At 45.7% G+C, this 22,686-nt stretch overlaps 1 protein-coding gene across 1 annotated transcript in view; it reads left to right on the top strand.

Annotated features, from left to right (window-relative positions):
• Positions 1-22,686, top strand: part of LOC144134594 (kelch-like protein 10) — a 677,760-nt gene that overhangs the window by 567,550 nt on the left and 87,524 nt on the right. Inside the window, exon 8 of the mRNA XM_077667481.1 lies at positions 9,683-9,840. Within this exon, the coding sequence (XP_077523607.1) occupies positions 9,683-9,840 (158 nt within the window). The remainder of the gene's footprint in view (positions 1-9,682; positions 9,841-22,686) is intronic.

Here is a 22,686-nt window from a genome sequence, read left to right as displayed (position 1 = left end):
TCCAGTCTTATGTGGTATATCAGGTTGGAATGCGGCAAGAATTTATTGTACACGAGACAAGCTTTGTCTTGGAGTGGTTTAGAGCCATTAGCCACGATGAACACCAAGCGTTAATGTACTCGAGGGCAGTTTGCAAAAACTTGTGATTAGTGCCACTTTTAGTTGTTCGGTACACAGCGCAGTCAGCAGCAAACTGTCTAATTTGGGAACGAAATTCGGTGAATCACTGATTGTTTGGAAAATCAGGAGCCAAGCAAGTCCACTGTGGTACATCAGTTGTGACTTGAGCCACTGAAGAGTTGAAACGGTTAACTGAGGTGAACTGAACGCGAGATGGGAGGTAGTGTTTAATCAATCCGAAAACCACAGGGTGATTATTGTGATGCGATAACCATAGAAGTTGTATACTGTGGGGGACCCGATCAAACTCGTTGGAAAAAAATAGCAGTGGCTTAGCTCGGTTATGCAAGGATATACATAGCGTGAGCTACGCTGAGCCGCTGAGCATCTTTGCCGCTGAGCAGCAATTTCGCTCCCCTTCTCCATGGCTATACCACACTGGCAAACGCCCCGCTATATGTATACCCCCATTGATACCCCTGCGCATGCGCACAAAATGAGAGGTGCTATCAAGCGGCTCCGGCGCAGCGTCAGACTTGGCTACTGCGCAATGGAGGCGCGCAGCTCGGCACGCCCCGGCGCCAGTGCGTCTGCTGCGGTTTATGAAGTCACTCCTCCGGAATGCGCAGGCCGGCGAGGCGCACGCGGCAGCGGCGGCGGCTCAGCGCGCCAGCTGTGGGCCGTGTGATGTCACTGCTCCTCGCGCATGCGCAGCACGGCTCTCCAGGAGCCATGCGAATCTGCTCAGCCTCGGCCAGTGTAGCTCACGCTACCAAAAATTGGTAAACAAAGCTTCGATTTGGATCCCGTCGTTTATCAAATCAACTAAGACGTTATTAAATCCAGCGAGCTGAGTGTCGCAAGAAAATTCGTTGCGAAAACCGTGGTGATATTTTAATATAATGTTGCAACCTTTAAGGTAATTAATGGTTTGAGTGTGTATGACGTGTTCAAGGAGCTTAGACAGCATGTACGCCAAAGAAGTTTGTAGTTTGGAGGATCAGAGCGCGAACCATATTTCAAAATACACACACACACACATATATATATATATATATATATATATATATATATATATATATATATATATATATATATATTTATATATATATATATATAGCTACACGCAAGTCGTGACGGATTGAGCCAAATAATAAGCATTGAGAATAAAGGGCAGATACGATCTGAAAAATACTACATGTGTTTTTTAAGTATTTTGTAGCAAAAGCAGATTGGATCCGCGCTTGTAGTAACATTAAGATAAGCTAGCAAAGAAAGAATACCATCTTCACTGATGAGTCTTGGGACACAAATTTTACAGGAAGTGGGACTAACGGTAACCAGGGAGGAGGACTTCTCCAATTGGCTGACTGACAACAATAAGATCATGAGCCTTCTCTGGTTCCTATATGAAAACTGCTTACATGAATTCCTTAATTAGTATACAGTGAACCCAATTCATGCCATGATGGCAAATGTGCGAAATAAATAAGTTTTGGTTTCTGAATACTTTCTGCCTCGACATGATATTGTGCATATTTTGGTTATCCGTGTAATGTTTTATGCACCTGCCATTTACGATCTCATCCCCCTTAATTTTCTGTCAACTGTGGAGAACCTGTTTCCCCCCTCCATTTCGATGCTGCCCATCTTCATCGTCGGCCGTCGGGACGGACAACCCCCAGCTGAGCGAGGAGGGAAGTCTCCCTCATTGGGGAAAGGGAACGGCGACGGTAGCGCCACCTCGTAGGTTACGCGGAATTCTGCGGAACCGGAGAGAGACTCTTCGGGATTCGGCCAGCGTTACGAGCGGCTGGAGCCGCACGCTCTCGTCACCTTCCGCGGCAGGCGCACGGGGATCCGTTGTGCCTTGCCGCTGGACTTCTGGTTCCAGGCAGGAGGCGAGTACAGCGAACGCGCGCTCTGGACGCCTTCCCCAGCAAATGCTAGGGAATGGCTTTGCCTCAAGAATGCGGCACGCACGGGAGAACCCGGCCGCCATTATCGGCGCATACAAACGTTCGCCGCCGATACCTCCGAGGTCGCGCCCCCGCCCAGCCGGTAAGTCGGAAGTCCTTCTTACGTAGCCTTCTATTTCCGAGGAATGCCTAGTTGATGTTTTGTAGCTAGCTGGCCCGCTCAATGTATTAATTGCAAGTGTAATAAATAGCATATGAGTGTTAACGCTGTGCCGTCCCTTCCCTTTGTCCCTCGAGCACGAACCCCATCCGCGGTTAGCGAGCTGGAACGCTGCATCCGCGGAGTGGGAGTGCGGGCGGGGCGAAAGGCTGTCCCCCGCTATATTTCCACAATGGCGCCCCAACGTGTGGCAAGCTCTTGGGATGAGGGACGACAATCAGTCCGGTTCGTGGAATGCCCGCCCGGATTTTGAACAGCGTTAGGCCTAACCCGAATTCAGAGTTGTTAGCAAGGCGAAGATGCTTTCTTGACAGCGAGATGGGCGTCATAGCAGCATGGGAGAATTGCCGTGCATGCTACGCTTTTGATGAGCACTTCATCGGTACACCTTTGGAAGGTGAACCTACGAGGTCCGCACGTGGAGGGCGAGACCGAGACGTCCACAGAGAACAGCAAGCCAGAAGCAAGTGAATGCGGAAGCCTGAAGGGTGGCCCGATTTTTCTTGTACATAGTTGTAAATATTCTCTGTTCTATCTCTTTGGCTCTGGGAGCCGGGTGCCGTAATCAGCTGATTTGGATTGCAGTCGTGATTACAGGAAAAGCACCGGGGCGCTGCGAAACCGCGAGAAGCTGTAGGCGCCATTCGCGTTAGGGTCACCTTGGCAGAAACGTAACGCATCGTGGCGTTGTGTTCTAGCTATTGTCCTTGGCCCTTTGTTGGCACCCGGAAGTGTAAGAGCGAATAGGCCTAAGGAGCTGCCTAGGGAGCTGCCTGTCGCTTTTAGGAGGACATCGTCGTACCGTGGCACAAGCACGCGCAAACGGGTTTGCTTGTTTTATATTTAACCTCGCTAGAGCCAAGACATCTCGCTCAACTACAGAAAGCTGACTTTGTTCGAACGAACTTATTTTTGGGCTGCGAAGTGAATTTATAATTTCGCAGAACGAGAGACGCTAACGCAGCTTAAGTGAGCTTAACATCACCATGCCAGAAAGCGAACCGCGAATGTGCTTCGATCGAAGAGAGACAGCTACGTTCAAATGAACCAAGCGTTCGGGCGGTGCCGGATAGGATTGTTTGGCACTTGCATTGCTCCGCATTCAACCAAATGGTGAGTTTGCGCGGTCTCCATTGTTTTGATTCAAACTGTGGGAGATCCTAGAAGCGATATGCAGAGTTCAAGAGAAGCTGCCCCGACCTGCTGTCTATTGTATGAGTCCCTGCCTGCTGCCTTGCGGCCGTGAGTCATCGAGTTCCGGAGTCTCCGGCGAGCAGTTTGCAGCGGCTACGAGAGGCGGGGGCACGCCCCTCTACCTTCCAACAAAGGCGCGTCGGCGCGAACAACACCCTCCCGACACGCTAATTTTGGATGCTTGCCGCGGGACAAGGACGGGTGCCCGTTGACCTTGCTGCTCATCGGGTGACCCAGGTGACCCCGGCACCCCGCCAGTATGAGCTGTCTTGCAGTCATCACCGCAACGCTCGTGGCTCCTTCGTCGATGGCATTCATGGACGGTTCAACCATAGGCCGACATTTAAGGAGGGAGGGATGTGGACAACCTGTTTCTCCCCTCCATTTCGATGCGGCCCATCTTCGTCGGCCCTCGGGACGGACAGCCCCCGGCTGGGCGAGGAGGGAAGTTTCCCTCATGGGGGAAAGGGAACGGCGACGGGAGCGCCCCCTCGTAGGCTACGCGGAATTCTGCGGAACCGGAGAGAAGCTCTGGATGGATGGATGGATGGATGGATGGATGGATGGATGGATGGATGGATGGATGGATGGATGGATGGATGGATGGATGGATGGATGGATGGATGGATGGATGGAAGGATGGATGCGGCTGAACCCTCTACATCGGGCGGTGGCTCAAGCCACCTAGCCATGTCTGGTGAAATTTTACTCCTGTCTTGCTTTTAGCCACCAATCAGATAACCTTCGCTTGGTTACTTTTAATCTCTTAAAATCCACTTTCCTTTCACTATCCCTAAACCCCAATGCATTGGGTAAGTCAGCCCCGCTGCCTTCCACTGTAGGGTGAAGCCCTTTACAGAAAAGTATCAAGTGTTCAGCCGTTTCCTCCTCCTCTCCGCACGCAATGCACAAAGTGTCTATCTCCTGGTACCTGACTCTATACGTCTTACTCCGCAAAACTCCAGTCCTGGCCTCAAACAACAAAGAACTTCCCCTACAATTATCATAGATCTTTTCTTTGACAATTTCCTGTTTAAAGGTCCGGTATGTTTCCAGTGCCGATTTCGTCAGCATCCCTGTTTTCCACAAAGCTCTCTCTTTTTCTTAACCGATAATTGCTGATTTGCCCCCTTACTGCTGTCCAGATATTTGCTTGTCAATTTTCTAGTTCGCTTTCTCCATTTCGTGTCAACATTCTTTATATACAGGTATCTGAAAACTTTCCTAGCCCACCGCTTTTCCTCCATCTTTCTCAATCGTTCCTCAAATGCTATCTTACTGCTAGCCTCTCTGCTCTCCGAAAGACGCCCATCCCATATTACCCTGTACCCCCTGATTTGGTGTATTGCCATGTGCTCCCAAAGCTAACCTCCCTACTCCCCGTTCCCTAATTTCTAGCCTTGCTTGAACATCTGGCCTCATACACAGGACCGCATTACCGAAGGTCAGGCTAGGGACCCTCACCCCTTTCCAGATCCCTCTTACCACCTCATACCTATTATAATTCCACAGTGCCCTATTTTTCATGACAGCTGCATTCCTACTAGCTTTATTCATTAGATATTTTTCATACTCTGTCAGATACTCAACACGGCTATTTATCCACACCCCAAGATACTTGTACTCATTCACTACTTTTAGCACGAACTCCTGTATTCTATGCTCGCCGCCCTCTTCATTAAATATCATGACTGCAGATTTTTCCTTACTATACTTGAAGCCTAATCTATCTCCCTCTGTACTGCATATGTCTAACAACTTCTGCAGGTCTTCCTTGTTGTCAGCCATTATCACTATATCGTCCGCGTATATTAATACCGGTAATGTCTGTTTAATCAATTCCCCTTGCATGAAAAAAGATGGGTTGAAGCCTAGTCCGCTCCCCTCTAGCTTGGTCTCCAACCCTTGCAGGTACAACATGAACAACAAAGGGGACAGAGGACCCGCTGTATCTCTACAGGCCCTGATACATTTTTTTTCCCATTTTATGAGCACTCTGTTACCTCTATATATATCTTTTAAAAGATTAATTACTCCATTTTTCACATCCAATGTGCCCAGTATGTCCCACAAATGCTCCTGAGTAACGTTGTCATAGGCTCCCCTAATAACCAGAAATGCTAGCCATAAAGGCCTATGTTCCTTTTCCGCAACTTCTATACGCTGTGTCAATGAAAATAGATTGTCCTCCAACCTCCTTTGTTTCCGGAACCCATTCTGTAGTTCCCCTAACACCCCCTCGTTCTCCACCCAAGCCTGCAGTCTATCCTTTATAATTTGCATCACGACCCTGTAAACCACAGATGTCACTGTGATGGGGCGATAGTTACTTACGTCTGCTTTGTCCCCCTTTCCCTTATATATCATGTTCATTCTACTTAATCGCCATTCATCGGGGACTTTCTCATCCACTATCATTTTGTTCACTACGTGCATTAATGTTTGCTTTGATTTTGGTCCTAACTTCTTTATCAACATAATCGGAATACCATCTGGTCCGGTTGATGTGCCACTAGGAACCTTCTTCTCTGCCCTTTCCCACTCTCCTTGCTCAAGTGAAGCTATTGCTGTAACCGGTCTATCCTCCTTCGATAAATTATGTACCACGTGCTTTGCTGAAAATTTTTCCGTCATCCTTGTTCCTATGTGTTTTATTGCTTCATCCCCTTCTAGTCGAATACCCTCATCTGTAACAATAAACGTCTGTTCTAGCCTAGTTTTATTACTCATTGCATTTAGATGTTTCCAGAATTTTTGGGCCGCTTTTCTATCCTTTTTATTTACTTTTGACATCCATTGGGCACCCTTTCTTCTAATTTTCTCATTAATCGAATAGGATGCGTCCCTTCTACACTTTATGAAGGTATCCCATTTTCTGTCTACTTCGGGTTTTGGTTCCCCCCTCTTCTTGGAATATCTGTGTTCCCTGGACGCTTCCTTGGGCTTTTCTATTGCTCTCTTGACCTCCTCATCCCACCAACTCTTGGGTTTGCATCTTTTCCCTTTTTGCATTACTCGCACCTTAGCTAGCTCTAGCTCCAGTAATCGAGTTAATTTGGTATAAGTCCATTCTGTTTCACTATCCTCAAAAATTACTTTCTCGATTTGTTTGGCTGCTGCTTCCAATTGCTTTTCTGAGTAAAAATTTCCCCCTGATTGTTCATCTTGCTTCAGTCCTACATTGCTTTTTTTTCTGAAGCTCAACTTGATACGCTTGTGGTCACTACCTAGACTTCTGGAACATCTTCATCTATGCTCATTACCCCTAATCTATTATACCTCCTCTGTGACATTAGTGCATAATCTATCGTCGAGTGCAGACTCCCCGCCTCCCATGTTATGAGCCCTTCACACTTCTCGGTGCTGTTGCATACAACTAAATCATGCCTGTCACACATGTCCTGCAGCATGCTTCCTGTCGAATCCGTGTACCCATCAAGGTATTCTATGTGTGCATTCATGTCGCCTAATATAATTATCTCGCCCTGTCCTCCTAGCTCATCAATGTCGCTTGCAATACATTCTAACATTTTCCTGTTTTCCTCTTTGGCATTAACCCCTGTCCACAGGTATACAAAGCCAAGGAGTGTTTGCTTGCCTGCCACTGTTCCTTTTAGTCATAAATGTTCCCTGCATCCCAGTCTAACCCTTTGAAAATTCATACTTTTATGAATGAATGCCCCAATTCCACCCCCCTTTCTGCTGCCCTCTTCGGGATCCGGCCAGCGTTACGAGCGGTTGGAGCCGCACGCTCTCGTCACCTTCCGCGGCAGGCGCACGGGGATCCGTTGTGCCTTGCCGCTGGACTTCTGGTTCCAGGCAGCGAAGCGAGTGCAGCGAGCGCGCGCTCTGGACGCCTTTCCCAGCAAATGCTAGGGAATGGATTTGCCTCAAGAATGTGGCGCGCACGGGAGAACCCGGCCGCCATTATCGGCGCATACAAACGTTCGCTGCCGATACCTCCGAAGTCGCGCCTCTGCCCCAGCCGGTAAGTCGGAAGTCCTTCTTACGTAGCCTTCTATTTCCGAGGAATGCCTCGTTGATGTTTTGTAGCTAGCTGGCCCGCTCAATGTATTAATTGCAAGTGTAATAAATAGCATATGAGTGTTAACGCTGTGTCGTCCCTTCCCTTTGTCCCTCGAGCACGAACCCCATCCGCAGTTAGCGAGCGGGAACTCTGCATCCGCGGAGTGGGAATGCGGGCGGGGCGGAAGGCTGTCCCCCGCTATATTTCCACACAGCACACCTTCGGTATCTTGTGAAAGGTTTTATCGCCACCCGGTTTTCAGGCCTCACAGCTTGTTTTAGGCCGTGTTAGCTGTGGATTTTCATGTACGCGAAACTATCGCATTGCTGTTATCATTCACAAAAGCTTTTTTTTTATTTTTTGTTGCCTCAATCGGTCTTAAACCAGGTAGCTTTTAGCCGTGTGATTTGTTGACTTGTTTCGCAGATGATCCTGTCTTTTTTTCACTTTTAGTCATTTGTAAGGATTTTACCTGGCACTGCTTCGTTGCTGTTTTGATTGCTTCTCTTGTTCTTTGTCAGTCTTCTAGACGTGTTAGTTGTTGTCTTTCGTGTTTAACTGCGCCCTCTATTTCTTGGTTCACTGCCGATAGAGAAATGGAGGTGTATCCTTGGTTCTTGCCCTGCTCGAGTTTTGAGGATCTGTTCGCGTCCGTATCATTCACTTCGTTTTTATACAAGCTACGGATCGGCTGCCTTCCGAAGCAAAGTTGTTAGTCAATGCAGTTGTCTGTCCTCCACGTCCTCGTCTGTTTTCTGCTAGCGCTTCCGAATGCCGAGAACAAAGTGCATTTGTTTACATTTTTTAGCATATCGCATATACCCAGTAAGTAATTTGAAAGCTTCCATTACCTAATTGCATTAATGTAAATAGCGGCGCCATTTATTTTAACGGGCGTCTATAGTGAGCTGCGGAACAGCCCCGCTGAGCAGTGCGCTGAGCAAGGCAATGGGGTCGAATTCCTCCGCCCGGGCAGCACGCATATGGGCCGCTTAAAGGAGGAGGACCGCGACCATGGTCATCGCTCCGGTCGGTGCGGAGTTTGCACAAGCCCTACACAATCCGTAAACAAGGCACATTAGGGAGAGTGGAAAAGCCGTAACATAAATTTGGTCTATGGCAAACATTGCTACTCCTCTGTTTAATGTATTTTACTTTTACATGTGTAGACAGGGACGCTAAACATGCGGTGTTTTACCGCCATTTCACCACAGTGATTCTGGCCTCGGCTGTAGCTGCACGCAGGCAATGTCCTCGAGCAGCCGTGAACTCTGTTCACGGAACGTCGATAGAAACCCTGTGCTGCTCCAAGCTTGTTGCTGCACATAGTCATTTCTGTACATAAAGCTTATACCCAAGCAACATCAAATGAGTTACTCTCTTTCCTGCACAGAACTTGATAAAGAAAAAAATGCGCATCTTTACTTATACGATCTATTTTAGGAAGAGCTCCATTTTCCACACTTTCTCCAGATACTGCTAATGACCTGCACAAAAAAATGTTCTCCTTTTCAGTCCGGACATTCAAATGTTATTATGATATTCCTCAAATTGTTATGTTTAGAAGAGCGTGTTGTCGGGCAAGTTGGCTTTGCATGATATGGAAGAAGTTAGCGCAAAACTTAGACAGAGACCGAGAAGAAAGACACAAGACAACAGACGAGCGCTCGTCTGTCGTCTTGTGTGTTTCTTCTCGGTCTCTGTCTAAGTTTTGCGCTAACTTCTTCCATATTATAATGTTTGTTTACTGTTTTGTTGGGTTCTTTGAGATCATGTAAGGTGGGGGCGGGGCGGCTATAGATGCACATAAAATGGCAACATACTTGGCGAGTTTTCTGTGCCAGGCTCATCCTTAACTCTGTGTCACGATGTAGTTTTTTTGCGCTCCCTGTGCAGAGGCTCCACAACACATTGACAGCCGTTTTGCTTTGTCGTTTTCTTGTTTTGGCCGCCGCGGTGGCTCAGTGGTTATGGCGCTCGGCTGCTGAGCCGAAAGACGCGGGTTCGATCCCGGCCGCGATGACTGAATTTCGATGGAGGCGAAATTCTAGAGGCCCGTGTACTGCGCAATGTCAGTGCATGTTAATGAACCCCAGGTGGTCGAAATTTCCGGAGTCCTCCACTACGGCGTCCCTGATAGCCTGAGTCGCTTTGGGACGTTGAACCAAACAAACCAAATCCAACACTCTTGTTTCGTCGCAGGGGTTTATCTACGCCATTGGTGGCCGAGGAGATGACAACTCAGAAATGGACAGTGTCGAGCGGTACGACGCCAAGTCGAACAGATGGTGCCAGGGGACCCCCATGAACAGCGCGCGGAGCTGTGCCTCTGCTGCAGTGGCTCGAGGACGCATATACGTGTGAGAATTATCACCTGTTTTGCTTTGCGAGAATGCAAGTGTTTACAAATTATTACCAATCCGGCAGGCGAGGACAAGAATTAAGGCCTTATTTTTGCTGGAATGGTGATCACGACGCGTAAAAAGCGGTAAAGACCAATAGCTTGGCGCCGTTCTTTGAAACAGGTCCTGTTGTGATTAGAGAGTTGTTCGAAGCATACAGGTGGCCGTGCAGTATTTCACTATGTAAATCTATTGCTTAAAGAATATTAGGAGCTGTGCTGTCTTTATGATAAGCACATATTTTCGAAGATAACTTTAAATCTGTAATAAAGCTACCTTGCGCATGGGGCTTCGTGAACAGTAGCAGGACGAATAGGGGAGGAATAACATACCGGATAAGCGTCAAGGACGAGGAAGTAGTACGTTTTTATTTATTTATTTATACTGCAGAGTTCATTTGACTCCAAGCAGGGGTGAGCACAAAATATCACATTGAAATACCATAAAAGGTACAAAAACACTTGCGTACACAGACAACTGATACGATCATGTCCATGTTACAGTATACACATACATATCAAACAAACACATTACAAAGTTCACGCACTTAAGGCTGTGAAGTTAGCAAGAGAGGTTTCCACATTTGGCCTATCCACTACGCACTTCGGCAGTTTGATCAAGTTGGCAATTGTGTTCTAAAAAAATGAGTGTTTAAATGTATAACTATGCGCTCGATATTCTTGAATCATTTCACGATTCTTATGACATGTACTTGCGCGGAAAACACGAGCAATGTACTTATGACGATTGATCTTGATTCAGTTATTATATGTTAAAGGCAACAACGTTAGTCTTATCTCTGTGAGACTCGCTATGAGTGATTCTCAGCGAAGGAAGTTAATTTTTGTTACGCTGTCTGTTTTTCTGTATCTCTTGCAAATAAATCGGGCTGCGGTCCTTGGACTGTTTCTAGTTTAGCTATGTATTTTGCTGTGTATAGATCCCAAAAAGAAGCGTACTCGAGGCGAGGCCTCACCAATGCCTAATACGCCACCAACTTAACTTGTAATGAAGCCTTGGGCAGCTTGCGTCGCAAACACCAAATGAACTTCAGGGCACTCGCGCAGGCAGTGTCAATATGAGTATCCCAGTTCAAAGTGTTAGTGATTTGAACTGCGCTGTATTTTACAATTGAGGATTCTCTGACTGTCTCCATCTGTAGTGTGCGGGTGTTGCAGATTTTTTTTCTTTTTGCATATTCGCAGTACCAAGCACTTCTGAGCGTTAAGAAACATGTCCATTCAGAGCACCAGATCGATATGTTACGTAGATTATTGTTAAACTTAACTTGATCTTCTGCGGAGCTCACTGTTGTATACAAAACACAGTCATCTGCAAAAAGTTTAATTTACCTTCAGGATCTAGCGCATAGACGTCAATTATATACAACTTTTGTCTGTAAAGTTTCGAGACATTTATTTTCTTCCCTAGACATAATTACCCAAAACAAATGTTTGTGCATATGTGTAGCGCTGTCTTTTCGGCGAAACTTGAGCTATTCATTTTAATTGCTCAGGCTGCTGCTAGATGGAACTACATGCAGAAAAATACATTGTCACTAGTCGTCTGCACATTCTACTGTGAGTGAATGTGGAGAGACGGACGCGTCCACCTCGAACAGCATGTAAACATAAAATTCTGTTTGAAGCTTGGCAAGACAGCCACACAGACGTATGAGCTCCTTCGTGACGCTTATGGCAACAAGACATGATCGCGGGCGCCAGTTTTGGAGTAGCACAAGAGGTTTGTTTCGGGGAGAATGTCGGTGGGAGACCACACAATGCAGGGGCGCCCTTCAGCCTCAAGGAATGAAAACAATGTGGCTCGGATCAGGAAAACCGTACAGCCAGACCACACGATTACAATCCGCGTGCTATCAAATGCTCTCGACATTAGTAAGACAACATGCCACGGAATTTTGCGTGAGAACTTGGGGAAACGAAAGTTGAATGCCAGACTTGCGCCGCACTCTCTCACACAGGACCAGAAGGACTCGCGGGCATCAGTGAGCGCTGATTTGCTCTCCGAGGCAGAGAAGGATGCTGCATTCATCGACAGGATCATTGCTTGACTCATATTGCAGCGAAGAAGCACACACACACAGAGAAGGAACACGCAAAAAACACGGACGAACGCTGCACTCACAACTGGTTTACTGCGAAAAGAATTCAAGCTTAAAATGGCTCACGCATCTGCGCACTACAGAAAGAAAACCAAAACAAACACGTGCCACGAAATAACATCTTATCGTATTGCCGCGAAAAGGTTGAATTCCGAAGCGTACAAAAAAACGGATGCATCACTAATGCAGCAATCTGCTTTTTCCTTTATGTGGAAGGCCTCCAGGAGTTCACGTGCCGTTTTATACTTGCTTCTGCCTAGGATTCGAACACTATCGAAACGTGGCGAACATGTCACGCATGACTGGCAGTGCCTAACCAAGTGCACATTCTCTTTGTTCTTTAAATTCCTTTGGTGCTCCCCTAGCCGGTCGTTAATACATCGCCCCGTTTGACCGATGTACACTTTTCCACATGAAAGTGGCAGCTCGTATACCACCTCAGAAGCGCATTGCACATAGGGCGTAGTGTGCTTTTTTCCACACCCGCTTCTCCTTGTATCGCTTCCGGAAATACGAGGGCACAACTTTGACAGCTTCACCGGCGCCGAAAAAACGAGCGGTACCCCATACCTGTTCGCTACCTTCTTCATGTTATGCGACACCTTGTGTAGGTAGGGGGCAACTTCCGGTCGCAGGTTCATGTTCCTTTCTTTCTTCTTGGAGTTCTCTGTGCGTGCCTTCACTTTTTTCAGGCAAGCTTCTGCAATAGAAGTCACGACCGACAAGGGGTAGCCCGCTGACAAAATTCTAGCCAATTGGTTCTGAAAGCTAGACTGCATCTCATGGACGCACGATTTCTCAAGCGCCGAATCTAGACACAAACTAACTATGCCTCTTTTTATGACCTTCGAATGAGTAGAGTCGTAAGGCAAGAGTTGCTTCTGAACACGGGGGGCGTACATTCAAGTATGACCTCTGCACAACTTCACTCGAATATCTAGAAACTGAAGTTCGTCGTTATCCGGTGTCTCGAAAGTAAATGTTAGTCCCTTTCCATACTTCCTAAAAGCATCTAAAATCTTGTTAACAATAGCGCAGTAGTGTAAAGGGCTCTGCTTGTCCAAAAATATTAAAAAATCATCAACATATCGGTACACTTTGATGACCTCGTCCGAGTTAAAAACAGTGCTTAAAACCTGGTCATTGCTGGCTAAAAAAATGTCACTTAAAATGGGTGCAACGCAAGATCCAATGCAAATGCCTTTCGTCTGTAAATAGAGGTGATTGTTAAAAGCGATAAATGTACCTTTAAGGTAAAATTCTAAAAGAGTCAAAAAATTGTCGACAGACATGCCAGCCGAATTTTGGAAAGGGACAACACCACTCTTGTCAATGCATTGTCTCAAGGAAGCGAACAACTCTTGGGGAGGTATAGAATAAAACAGATCCTCTACATCGACAGAGAAAGCAAAGCCGATGTTGCGGTCGTTCTTGAGAAAATTAGCTACATCTCCAGAATTTTTGACAAGGAACGGATCGTGAACAGTAAGTTGTTTTAAAGATTTTTGCAGAAACTGGCTAACATGTAACTGCCAAGAGCCTTTTTCACTTACAATAGTGCGGAAAGGGACCCCGGGTTTGTGCGTCTTAGCACTAAAGAAAACATTCAAAGCATTACCTTTAGACTTAGTGACTCGCGTACACAAAGTATCATTCCCAACATCCTTGCAGAAGTCGGCTATCTTGTTTTGCAGTAGTAACACGACGCTTTATAAGGGTGAAATTCTTTTCAACCGCTTGAAGGGCTTTTTCATGGAAAAGGCCTTTCGGCAACACCACAAAGCCTCCTTCTTTGTCAGCTTGTAAAAGCGACAACTCATTATCAACAAAGTGTGTCACCACCCTCTGCAAGGAAGTTGTTAGGCTCCTATCCCTTGACACACCAGCTGTTTTTTGGAGGCAGTCAACACCTTCAAGCAAGCACCCATCCTGTTGCTCCATATGCGCTTTCTTGGCAATGCGACGATTCAGGGCAGCCAGGTCTTGAATAGGTACCGTGGGAGGTAGTCCGTACTTAGGTCCTTTGCTGAGTAGCCTGTGTATATCCTTCGGCACGTCTACACCGCCCAACACCGTGAGGCTTGAGCTGGACGTTGAACATGTCTGTGAGTCATGAGGCTTGATGGCTTCAATTCTTGTCCTGTACTCCTCCGGTTTCCTGAGGGCAACATCGACCGCAACATCGGCTTTGCTTTCTCTGTCGATGTAGAGGTCTGTTTTATTCTATACCTCACCAAGAGTTGTTCGCTTCTTTGAGACAATGCATTGACAAGAGTGGTGTTGTCCCTTTCCAAAAGTCGGCTGGCATGTCTGTTGACAATTTTTTTACTCTTTTAGAATTTTATCTTAAAGGTACATTTATCACTTTTGACAATCACCTCTATTTACAGACGAAAGGCATTTGCATTGGATCTTGCGTTGCACCCATTTTAAGTGACATTTTTTTTAGCCAGCATTGACCAGGTTTTAAGCACTGTTTTTAACTCGGACGAGGTCATCAAAGTGTACCGATATGTTGATGATTTTTTAATATTTTTGGACAAGCAGAGCCCTTTACACCACTGCGCTATTGTTAACAAGATTTTAGATGCTTTTAGGAAGTATGGAAAGGGACTAACATTTACTTTCGAGACACCGGATAACGACGAACTTCAGTTTCTAGATATTCGAGTGAAGTTGGGCAGAGGTCATACTTGTTGGATGTACGCCCCCCGTGTTCAGAAGCAACTCTTGCCTTACGACTCTACTCATTCGAAGGTCATAAAAAGAGGCATAGTTAGTTTGTGTCTGGATTCGGCGCTTGAGAAATCGTGCGTCCATGAGATGCAGTCTAGCTTTCAGAACCAATTGGCTAGAATTTTTTCAGCGGGCTTCCCCTTGTCGGTCGTGACTTCTGTTGCAGAAGCTTGCCTGAAAAAAGTGAAGGCACGCACAGAGAACTCCAAGAAGAAAGAAAGGAACATGAACCTGCGACCGGAAGTTGCCCCCTACCTACACAAGGTGTCGCATAACATGAAGAAGGTAGCGAACAGGTATGAGGTGCCTCTCGTTTTTTCGGCGCCGGTGAAGCTGTCAAAGTTGTGCCCTCGTATTTCCGGAAGCGATACAAGGAAAAGCGGGTGTGGAAAAAAGCACACTACGCCCTATGTGCAATGCGCTTCTGAGGTGGTATACGAGCTGCCACACTCATGTGGAAAAGTGTACATCGGTCAAACGGGGCGGTGTATTAACGACCGGCTAGGGGAGCACCAAAGGAATTTAAAGAACAAAGAGAATGTGCACTTGGTTAGGCACTGCCAGTCATGCGTGACATGTTCGCCACGTTTCGATAGTGTTCGAATCCTAGGCAGAAGCAAGTATAAAACGGCACGTGAACTCCTGGAGGCCTTTCACATAAAGGAAAAAGCAGATTGCTGCATTAGTGATGCATCCGTTTTTTTGTACGCTTCGGAATTCAACCTTTTCGCGGCAATACGATAAGATGTTATTTCGTGGCACGTGTTTGTTTTGGTTTTCTTTCTGTAGTGCGCAGATGCGTGAGCCATTTTAAGCTTGAATTCTTTTCGCAGTAAACCAGTTGTGAGTGCAGCGTTCGTCCGTGTTTTTTGCGTGTTCCTTCTCTGTGTGTGTGTGCTTCTTCGCTGCAATATGAGTCAAGAATGTTACCAACTTGCCTAAAAACGTGTTTTACTCAAGTATATTTCTTCTGCAGTGGGCATTTCTTTCTGTGTAAACAAAGACTTTCCTTCCGTTGATTTGCTCATCACCAATATTGTTCACTCTACGTGCCGTGCCAGATACATCGCCGTATGCCTCAGAAAAGGCAGGATTCCGGAAGAAGTGAGTGCCCTATTCGGCCTTGCTAGACCCTCGTGGGGGCATGTTAAACGCGCCTGCAAAATTTTACGTTCTGAGCTTTGGCGTCAGGTGCGACTTTACCAGGATTGGTTATACGTAAGTTGTTATGCTCTGAATTCGAAGTGGCTCGCGGTATGCAAACTAGGCCATTACAAACGCCTCACGGGACAGCTGACCGAGCAGTGGTGGAAGTACTGGCTTGGGCTGGCCCTCAGGAAACCGGAGGAGTGCAGGACAAGAATTGAAGCCCTCAAGCCTCATGACTCATAGACATGTTCAACGTCCAGCTCAAGCCTCAGGGTGTTGGGCGGTGTAGACGTGCCGAAGGATATACACAGGCTACTCAGCAAAGAACCTAAGTACGGACTACCTCCCACGGTACCTATTCAAGACCTGGCTGCCCTGAATCGTCGCATTGCCAAGAAAGCGCATATGGAGCAACAGTAGAGGTGCTTGCTTGAAGGTGTTGACTGCCTCCAAAAAACAGCTGGTGTGTCAAGGGATAGGAGCCTAACAACTTCCTTGCAGAGGGTGGTGACACACTTTGTTGATAATGAGTTGTCGCTTTTACAAGCTGACAAAGAAGGAGGCTTTGTGGTGTTGCCGAAAGGCCTTTTCCATGAAAAAGCCCTTCAAGCGGTTGAAAAGAATTTCACCCTTATAAAGCGTCGTGCTACTACTGCAAAACAAAAGATAGCCGACTTCTGCAAGGATGTTGGGAATGATACTTTGTGTACTCGAGTCACTAAGTCTAAAGGTAATGCTTTGAATGTTTTCTTTAGTGCTAAGACGCACAAACCCGGGGTCCCTTTCCGCACTATTGTAAGTGAAAAAGGCTCTTGGCAGTTACATGTTAGCCAGTTTCTGCAAAAATCTTTAAAACAACTTACTGTTCACGATCCGTTCCTTGTCAAAAATTCTGGAGATGTAGTTAATTTTCTCAAGAACGACCGCAACATCGGCTTTGCTTTCTCTGTCGATGTAGAGGATCTGTTTTATTCTATACCTCACCAAGAGTTGTTCGCTTCTTTGAGACAATGCATTGACAAGAGTGGTGTTGTCCCTTTCCAAAATTCGGCTGGCATGTCTGTTGACAATTTTTTGACTCTTTTAGAATTTTACCTTAAAGGTACATTTATCGCTTTTAACAATCACCTCTATTTACAGACGAAAGGCATTTGCATTGGATCTTGCGTTGCACCCATTTTAAGTGACATTTTTTTAGCCAGCATTGACCAGGTTTTAAGCACTGTTTTTAACTCGGACGAGGTCATCAAAGTGTACCGATATGTTGATGATTTTTTAATATTTTTGGACAAGCAGAGCTCTTTACACTACTGCGCTATTGTTAACAAGATTTTAGATGCTTTTAGGAAGTATGGAAAGGGAATAACATTTACTTTCGAGACACCGGATAACGACGAACTTCACTTTCTAGATATTCGAGTGAAGTTGGGCAGAGGTCATACTTGTTGGATGTACGCCCTCCGTGTTCAGAAGCAACTCTTGCCTTACGACTCTACTCATTCGAAGGTCATAAAAAGAGGCATAGTTAGTTTGTGTCTGGATTCGGCGCTTGAGAAATCGTGCGTCCATGAGATGCAGTCTAGCTTTCAGAACCAATTGGCTAGAATTTTGTCAGCGGGCTACCCCTTGTCGGTCGTGACTTCTGTTGCAGAAGCTTGCCTGAAAAAAGTGAAGGCACGCACAGAGAACTCTAAGAAGAAAGAAAGGAACATGAACCTGCGACCGGAAGTTGCCCCCTACCTACACAAGGTGTCGCATAACATGAAGAAGGTAGCGAACAGGTATGGGGTACCGCTCGTTTTTTCGGCGCCGGTGAAGCTGTCAAAGTTGTGCCCTCGTATTTCCGGAAGCGATACAAGGAGAAGCGGGTGTGGAAAAAAGCACACTACGCCCTATGTGCAATGCGCTTCTGAGGTGGTATACGAGCTGCCACTTTCATGTGGAAAAGTGTACATCGGTCAAACGGGGCGATGTATTAACGACCGGCTAGGGGAGCACCAAAGGAATTTAAAGAACAAAGAGAATGTGCACTTGGTTAGGCACTGCCAGTCATGCGTGACATGTTCGCCACGTTTCGATAGTGTTCGAATCCTAGGCAGAAGCAAGTATAAAACGGCACGTGAACTCCTGGAGGCCTTCCACATAAAGGAAAAAGCAGATTGCTGCATTAGTGATGCATCCGTTTTTTTTGTACGCTTCGGAATTCAACCTTTTCGCGGCAATACGATAAGATGTTATTTCGTGGCACGTGTTTGTTTTGGTTTTCTTTCTGTAGTGCGCAGATGCGTGAGCCATTTTAAGCTTGAATTCTTTTCGCAGTAAACCAGTTGTGAGTGCAGCGTTCGTCCGTGTTTTTTGCGTGTTCCTTCTCTGTGTGTGTGTGCTTCTTCGCTGCAATAAGAGTCAAGAATGTTACCAACTTGCCCAAAAACGTGTTTTACTCAGGATCATTGCTGAAGACGAAACATGATGCTTTCAATACGATCCTCAAACAAAGAGGCAGAGCGCCGAATGGCGGTCCACAAGCTCTCCGGCTCGAGAAGGTGCGGCGGCAAAAGACCAAAACAAAGACGATGCTGGCCGTTTTTTACGATGTCAGACGTGCCATACACTACGAATTTGTCGCACAAGGGCAGACGGTGAATCAAGTGTTTTATATGCGCGTGCTCCAACACATGCGTGATGCACTGCGACGCCGTCGCCTTTACTTATGGTAACCTGGACAATGGAGACTTCTCCACGATAACGCAAGGCCACACACTGCGAACAGCGTGACAAAATTTCTCGCCAAGCACAGCATTACTCTACTTCCGCATCTGCCTTACTCGCCTGACTTCTCTCCATGCGATTTTTTCCTGTTTCCTCGTGTGAAGATAGCCCTAAAAGGTCGCTGGATGGGGAGCGTGGAGGCCATTCAAGACGCCACGACAAAGGAGCTGACAGTCCTGCCAAAAGAGGTGTTTTGCAACTCTTTCCAAGGCCTCAAGAAGCGTTGTACGTTGTGTATAGGCTGCAAGAAAGACTATTTCGAAGGGGTGCTGCACAAATCATTTGAATGTTGAAGCTTTTTTTTAATGAACTCAGTCTCGGAATTTATGCGGACAAAGGTTGTAGAATAAAAATAGGATAGGCCCCAGCACTGATCCCTGCGGGACACCGGAAGTGACAGGAAGCGCATCGGAGCAATGGTTATCAATGTGGACGTGTTCAAAACTGTTATCTAGATATGCTGGACTAAGTTGAATAAGGTTAGAATTGATTCCGGCTAAGCAATGTTTTTGTAGGAGTTTATTGTGAAGTACCCACTCAAATGCTTTAGCGAAGTCCAGAAATACTGCATTTATTTGCTGCCTATCGTTAATTGCTAAAAAAAAGCCATGAGAAGAGGTAATCAACTTTGAGACAGTTGATAAACCGCGTCTAAAACCATCTTTCACATAAGTTAAGAAATCGGTCGCTGCTAACAATTCAGTCAAAGATCGGCAGATAACATGCTCCGAAAATTTGCAGCTGGTTGAAATTAGGGATATAAGGCAATGATTGCATCCGCAGCGACTATCATTCGCCTTAAAGATGGGCACAGCATGAGCGGTTTTCCATTCAGATTTGACAGAGTACTGCTACAAACAAGCCTTAAAATTCACACACACGTGATACGATATATATTATGTGTAATGGCGCATGAAAGCAGCAGAAAAATTATCAGGATCGTTCGACTTTTTAATGTCAAGCTTTAGCAACAAACTGAAAATTTCTTCGCGAGAAATACCAACATCAAGCATAAAAGAAGTTTAGGCTATAGGTTTAGAAAAACAACTTGCATCTTTATCAACATACACTGACTGAATAAACTCGTTAAAAATGTCTGCAATAGCCCATGAATTATTGAGAGGCAAACAATTAAACTATTAAGGAAATTTACTTTTCTTATTACCACTTATGTATGTCCAGAACTTTTCCGGTGCTTCAAGTAACAGTCAAGAAAAAGACCTTAGCTTGATTAATCTTGTCCGCTAACCAGCTACTTAGCAAGCGCACATTAATTGCATTACGTCGACCAGAGCTTCGCAACCCCGTTAGCTTCCTTCTCAGGTGAATTATGTTCCGCGTGATCCATGGTTTCTGTTTCTTTTTCTTTAAAACATTCGGAACTAGCATGTTCCAACAGTCCAGCCATATCTTTTTAAATGAGTACCACAAAGCATTCACATTCTCTTCAGCTCTGAAGCCATCAAAGTGGCTCGCTAGAAAATACAATATTCCAACATCATCAGCTCTAGTGAAGTCATTCACAACAATTGGGTGTTTTTTGGTGTCAAAATGCACTGAGAGCAAAAAGGCAGAGAAAATATGGCTGTGGTTTGGCTCTGGTTAAACCTGGAGTGGCGCGATAGCTGCAACTGGCCGAATGAAACTCGCTCAGTCGAACTGCAAAGTTAATCTTCCGCCGCTCCGTTTCGCCGGGCGATTCATGTTTTATTTATTTATTTATTTATTTAGTAAGGAACCCACAGCGCCGTGGCATTACAGTGGGGGGGGGGGGGGGGGGTGGAGGGGCAATGTACAAAAAAAGAAGCACACATGACACCTCCGCTCGCAGGCAGAGTTACAAGCATAAAGCGCTCTCCATGTACATCTCACTTCAAAAGAACACATCACAATCGCATCACATCATTAAAGAACGAAAGAACGCATCATTTGATGTCACACTCACAACATCGCTCGGTAGTCTGTCCCATTCTCTAATGGTTTTCGGAAAAAAAGACATTTTAAACATATCAGTTTTTGCCCCGAATTCGCGGACTTTAAAAACATGGTCAACACGGTTGGATCTATAAAAAAGCTCCTGCACATACCTTTCGCATTCAACCCGAGGAGTTGAATAATAAACAGCATGACATAGCTTCAGACGTAACTTCTTTCGGCGCGTGTCAAGCAATTCCCAGTTGAGTGCATCCTTCGTACGCGATGCACTGTAACGAGCCCCGCGTGTGCCAGACACGAAACGAGAGGCAATGTTCTGCACCCTCTCCAACTTATTTTTATCTCTAGCAGTAGGCGGGTCCCAGACAGTGCACGCGTAGTCCAGAACCGACCTGACATAAGTCTTGAATAAAATGTCACGACATGACAGTGGAAAAGTGCTTGCATTTCGGCGATGAAATCCCAAGTTTCTGCATGATTTAGCAGAAATATAATCGACGTGACGGCGCCCGCTCAAATCAGGAGTAAAATAAACGCCTAGATATTTAAATTCAAATACCTGTTCTAACATTGTGTTCCTAACAACATATGAATATACATCAGGTTTTTTTCTTTCTTGTAAACTTCATATGGACAGTCTTGGACCAATTCAAATTCATATTCCATTTAACGGACCACTCTGAGATTCTGTTCAAATCTTCTTGGAACATTTCCACATCTCCTTCACTAGTGACAACACTATAAAGAACGCAGTCATCCGCAAATAACCGCATTTGAAATACTATTCCGTCACCAATGTCATTCACGCAGAGCAGGAACAATAGTGGTCTCAACACGGAGCCCTGGGGAACACCAGAAACAACCTGCACTCTTTGAGACTCGGCGCCATTCATAACCACAAACTGCTGCCGTAAACATAGGTAATCTTTTACCCATGATATCACTTGAGGGCTAATATTGTAAAAAGACATTTTTTGAATTAGTAAAAATGCGTCACGGTATCAAAGGCCTTTTTTAAAATCCAAAAACACGCCGTCCACGCTAAGTTGCCTGTCCAATGCCTCAGCCAGATCGTGCGCAAATTCAGTCAGCTGCGTAGTACACGATAGGCCCCTTCGAAAACCATGCTGACGAGGATTAAACAATGAATGTGCGTCCATATGTGCTGCTATACTGATGAACAAAATATGTTCGAGTGTCTTGCACGCAACTGAAGTTAGAGATACCGGTCTATAATTTGATACAGTGTTGCGAGGGCCAGATTTGTAGATTGGCACAACACTTGCAATTTTCCAGTCATCTGGAAGGCAGGATTCTTCAAGCGATTTTTTGAAAATTATCTTTAAGTAAGGTGCAACCGACTCATGACACAGTTTGTAGAATTTGTTTGGCAAGTCATCAGGACAACCAGCCTTATCAATCTTCAGATTCTGCAGCAGAGACTGTATGCCGTTGATGCTGATCGCAACATCATCCATAACACTCGCCACTGGCTGGAAACTCGGGGTATTCATATCAGCATGTTCGACTTCAGAGCTGAAAACAGAGCTGATATATTTATTAAAGAACTCAGCTTTTTGTGCATCATCATCAACAAGGGTGTCACCAGAAACAAGAGGTGGTATAGTTACAGAGTCTTTTTCATTTCTCTTTACATGTTTAAAAAATTCCTTTGGATTTTTTTTAATTTCGTCTCCATTGAAATGCCAAACGAATTCTTTGTAGCTGCCACAGCAACTTTCATTCTTCCGGCAATTTCCTGCAGCTTGCACCAATTCTCACGCGTCGGATTTCTTTTCAATTTAACGTAAACACGTTGCCTTTTGCGCGCAATACTGCGTAGCTCCCGAGTAAACCATGGTTTACTTTTACTCCTCCTTTTCGTTAATATCCATGCCGGAACAAAGCACTGCCTCAGTTCAAACATCTTATCCTTAAACCTAGACCATAGTTCAACCACTCCAGAGTTATCGGCATGCGTTTCAAAGATCGTTCGGTACTTATTCAACTCTTAATTTATGTCCCTTACGTTTACTTTTTCATAGTTATATACTCGCCTATGTGCTGTACCAGCGCTCCTTACATGTTCAACT

The sequence above is a fragment of the Amblyomma americanum genome, chromosome 5 (assembly GCF_052857255.1).
Source record: "Amblyomma americanum isolate KBUSLIRL-KWMA chromosome 5, ASM5285725v1, whole genome shotgun sequence".
NCBI lineage: Eukaryota > Metazoa > Arthropoda > Arachnida > Ixodida > Ixodidae > Amblyomma > Amblyomma americanum.
This window is presented reverse-complemented; position numbering and strand designations above follow the sequence as displayed.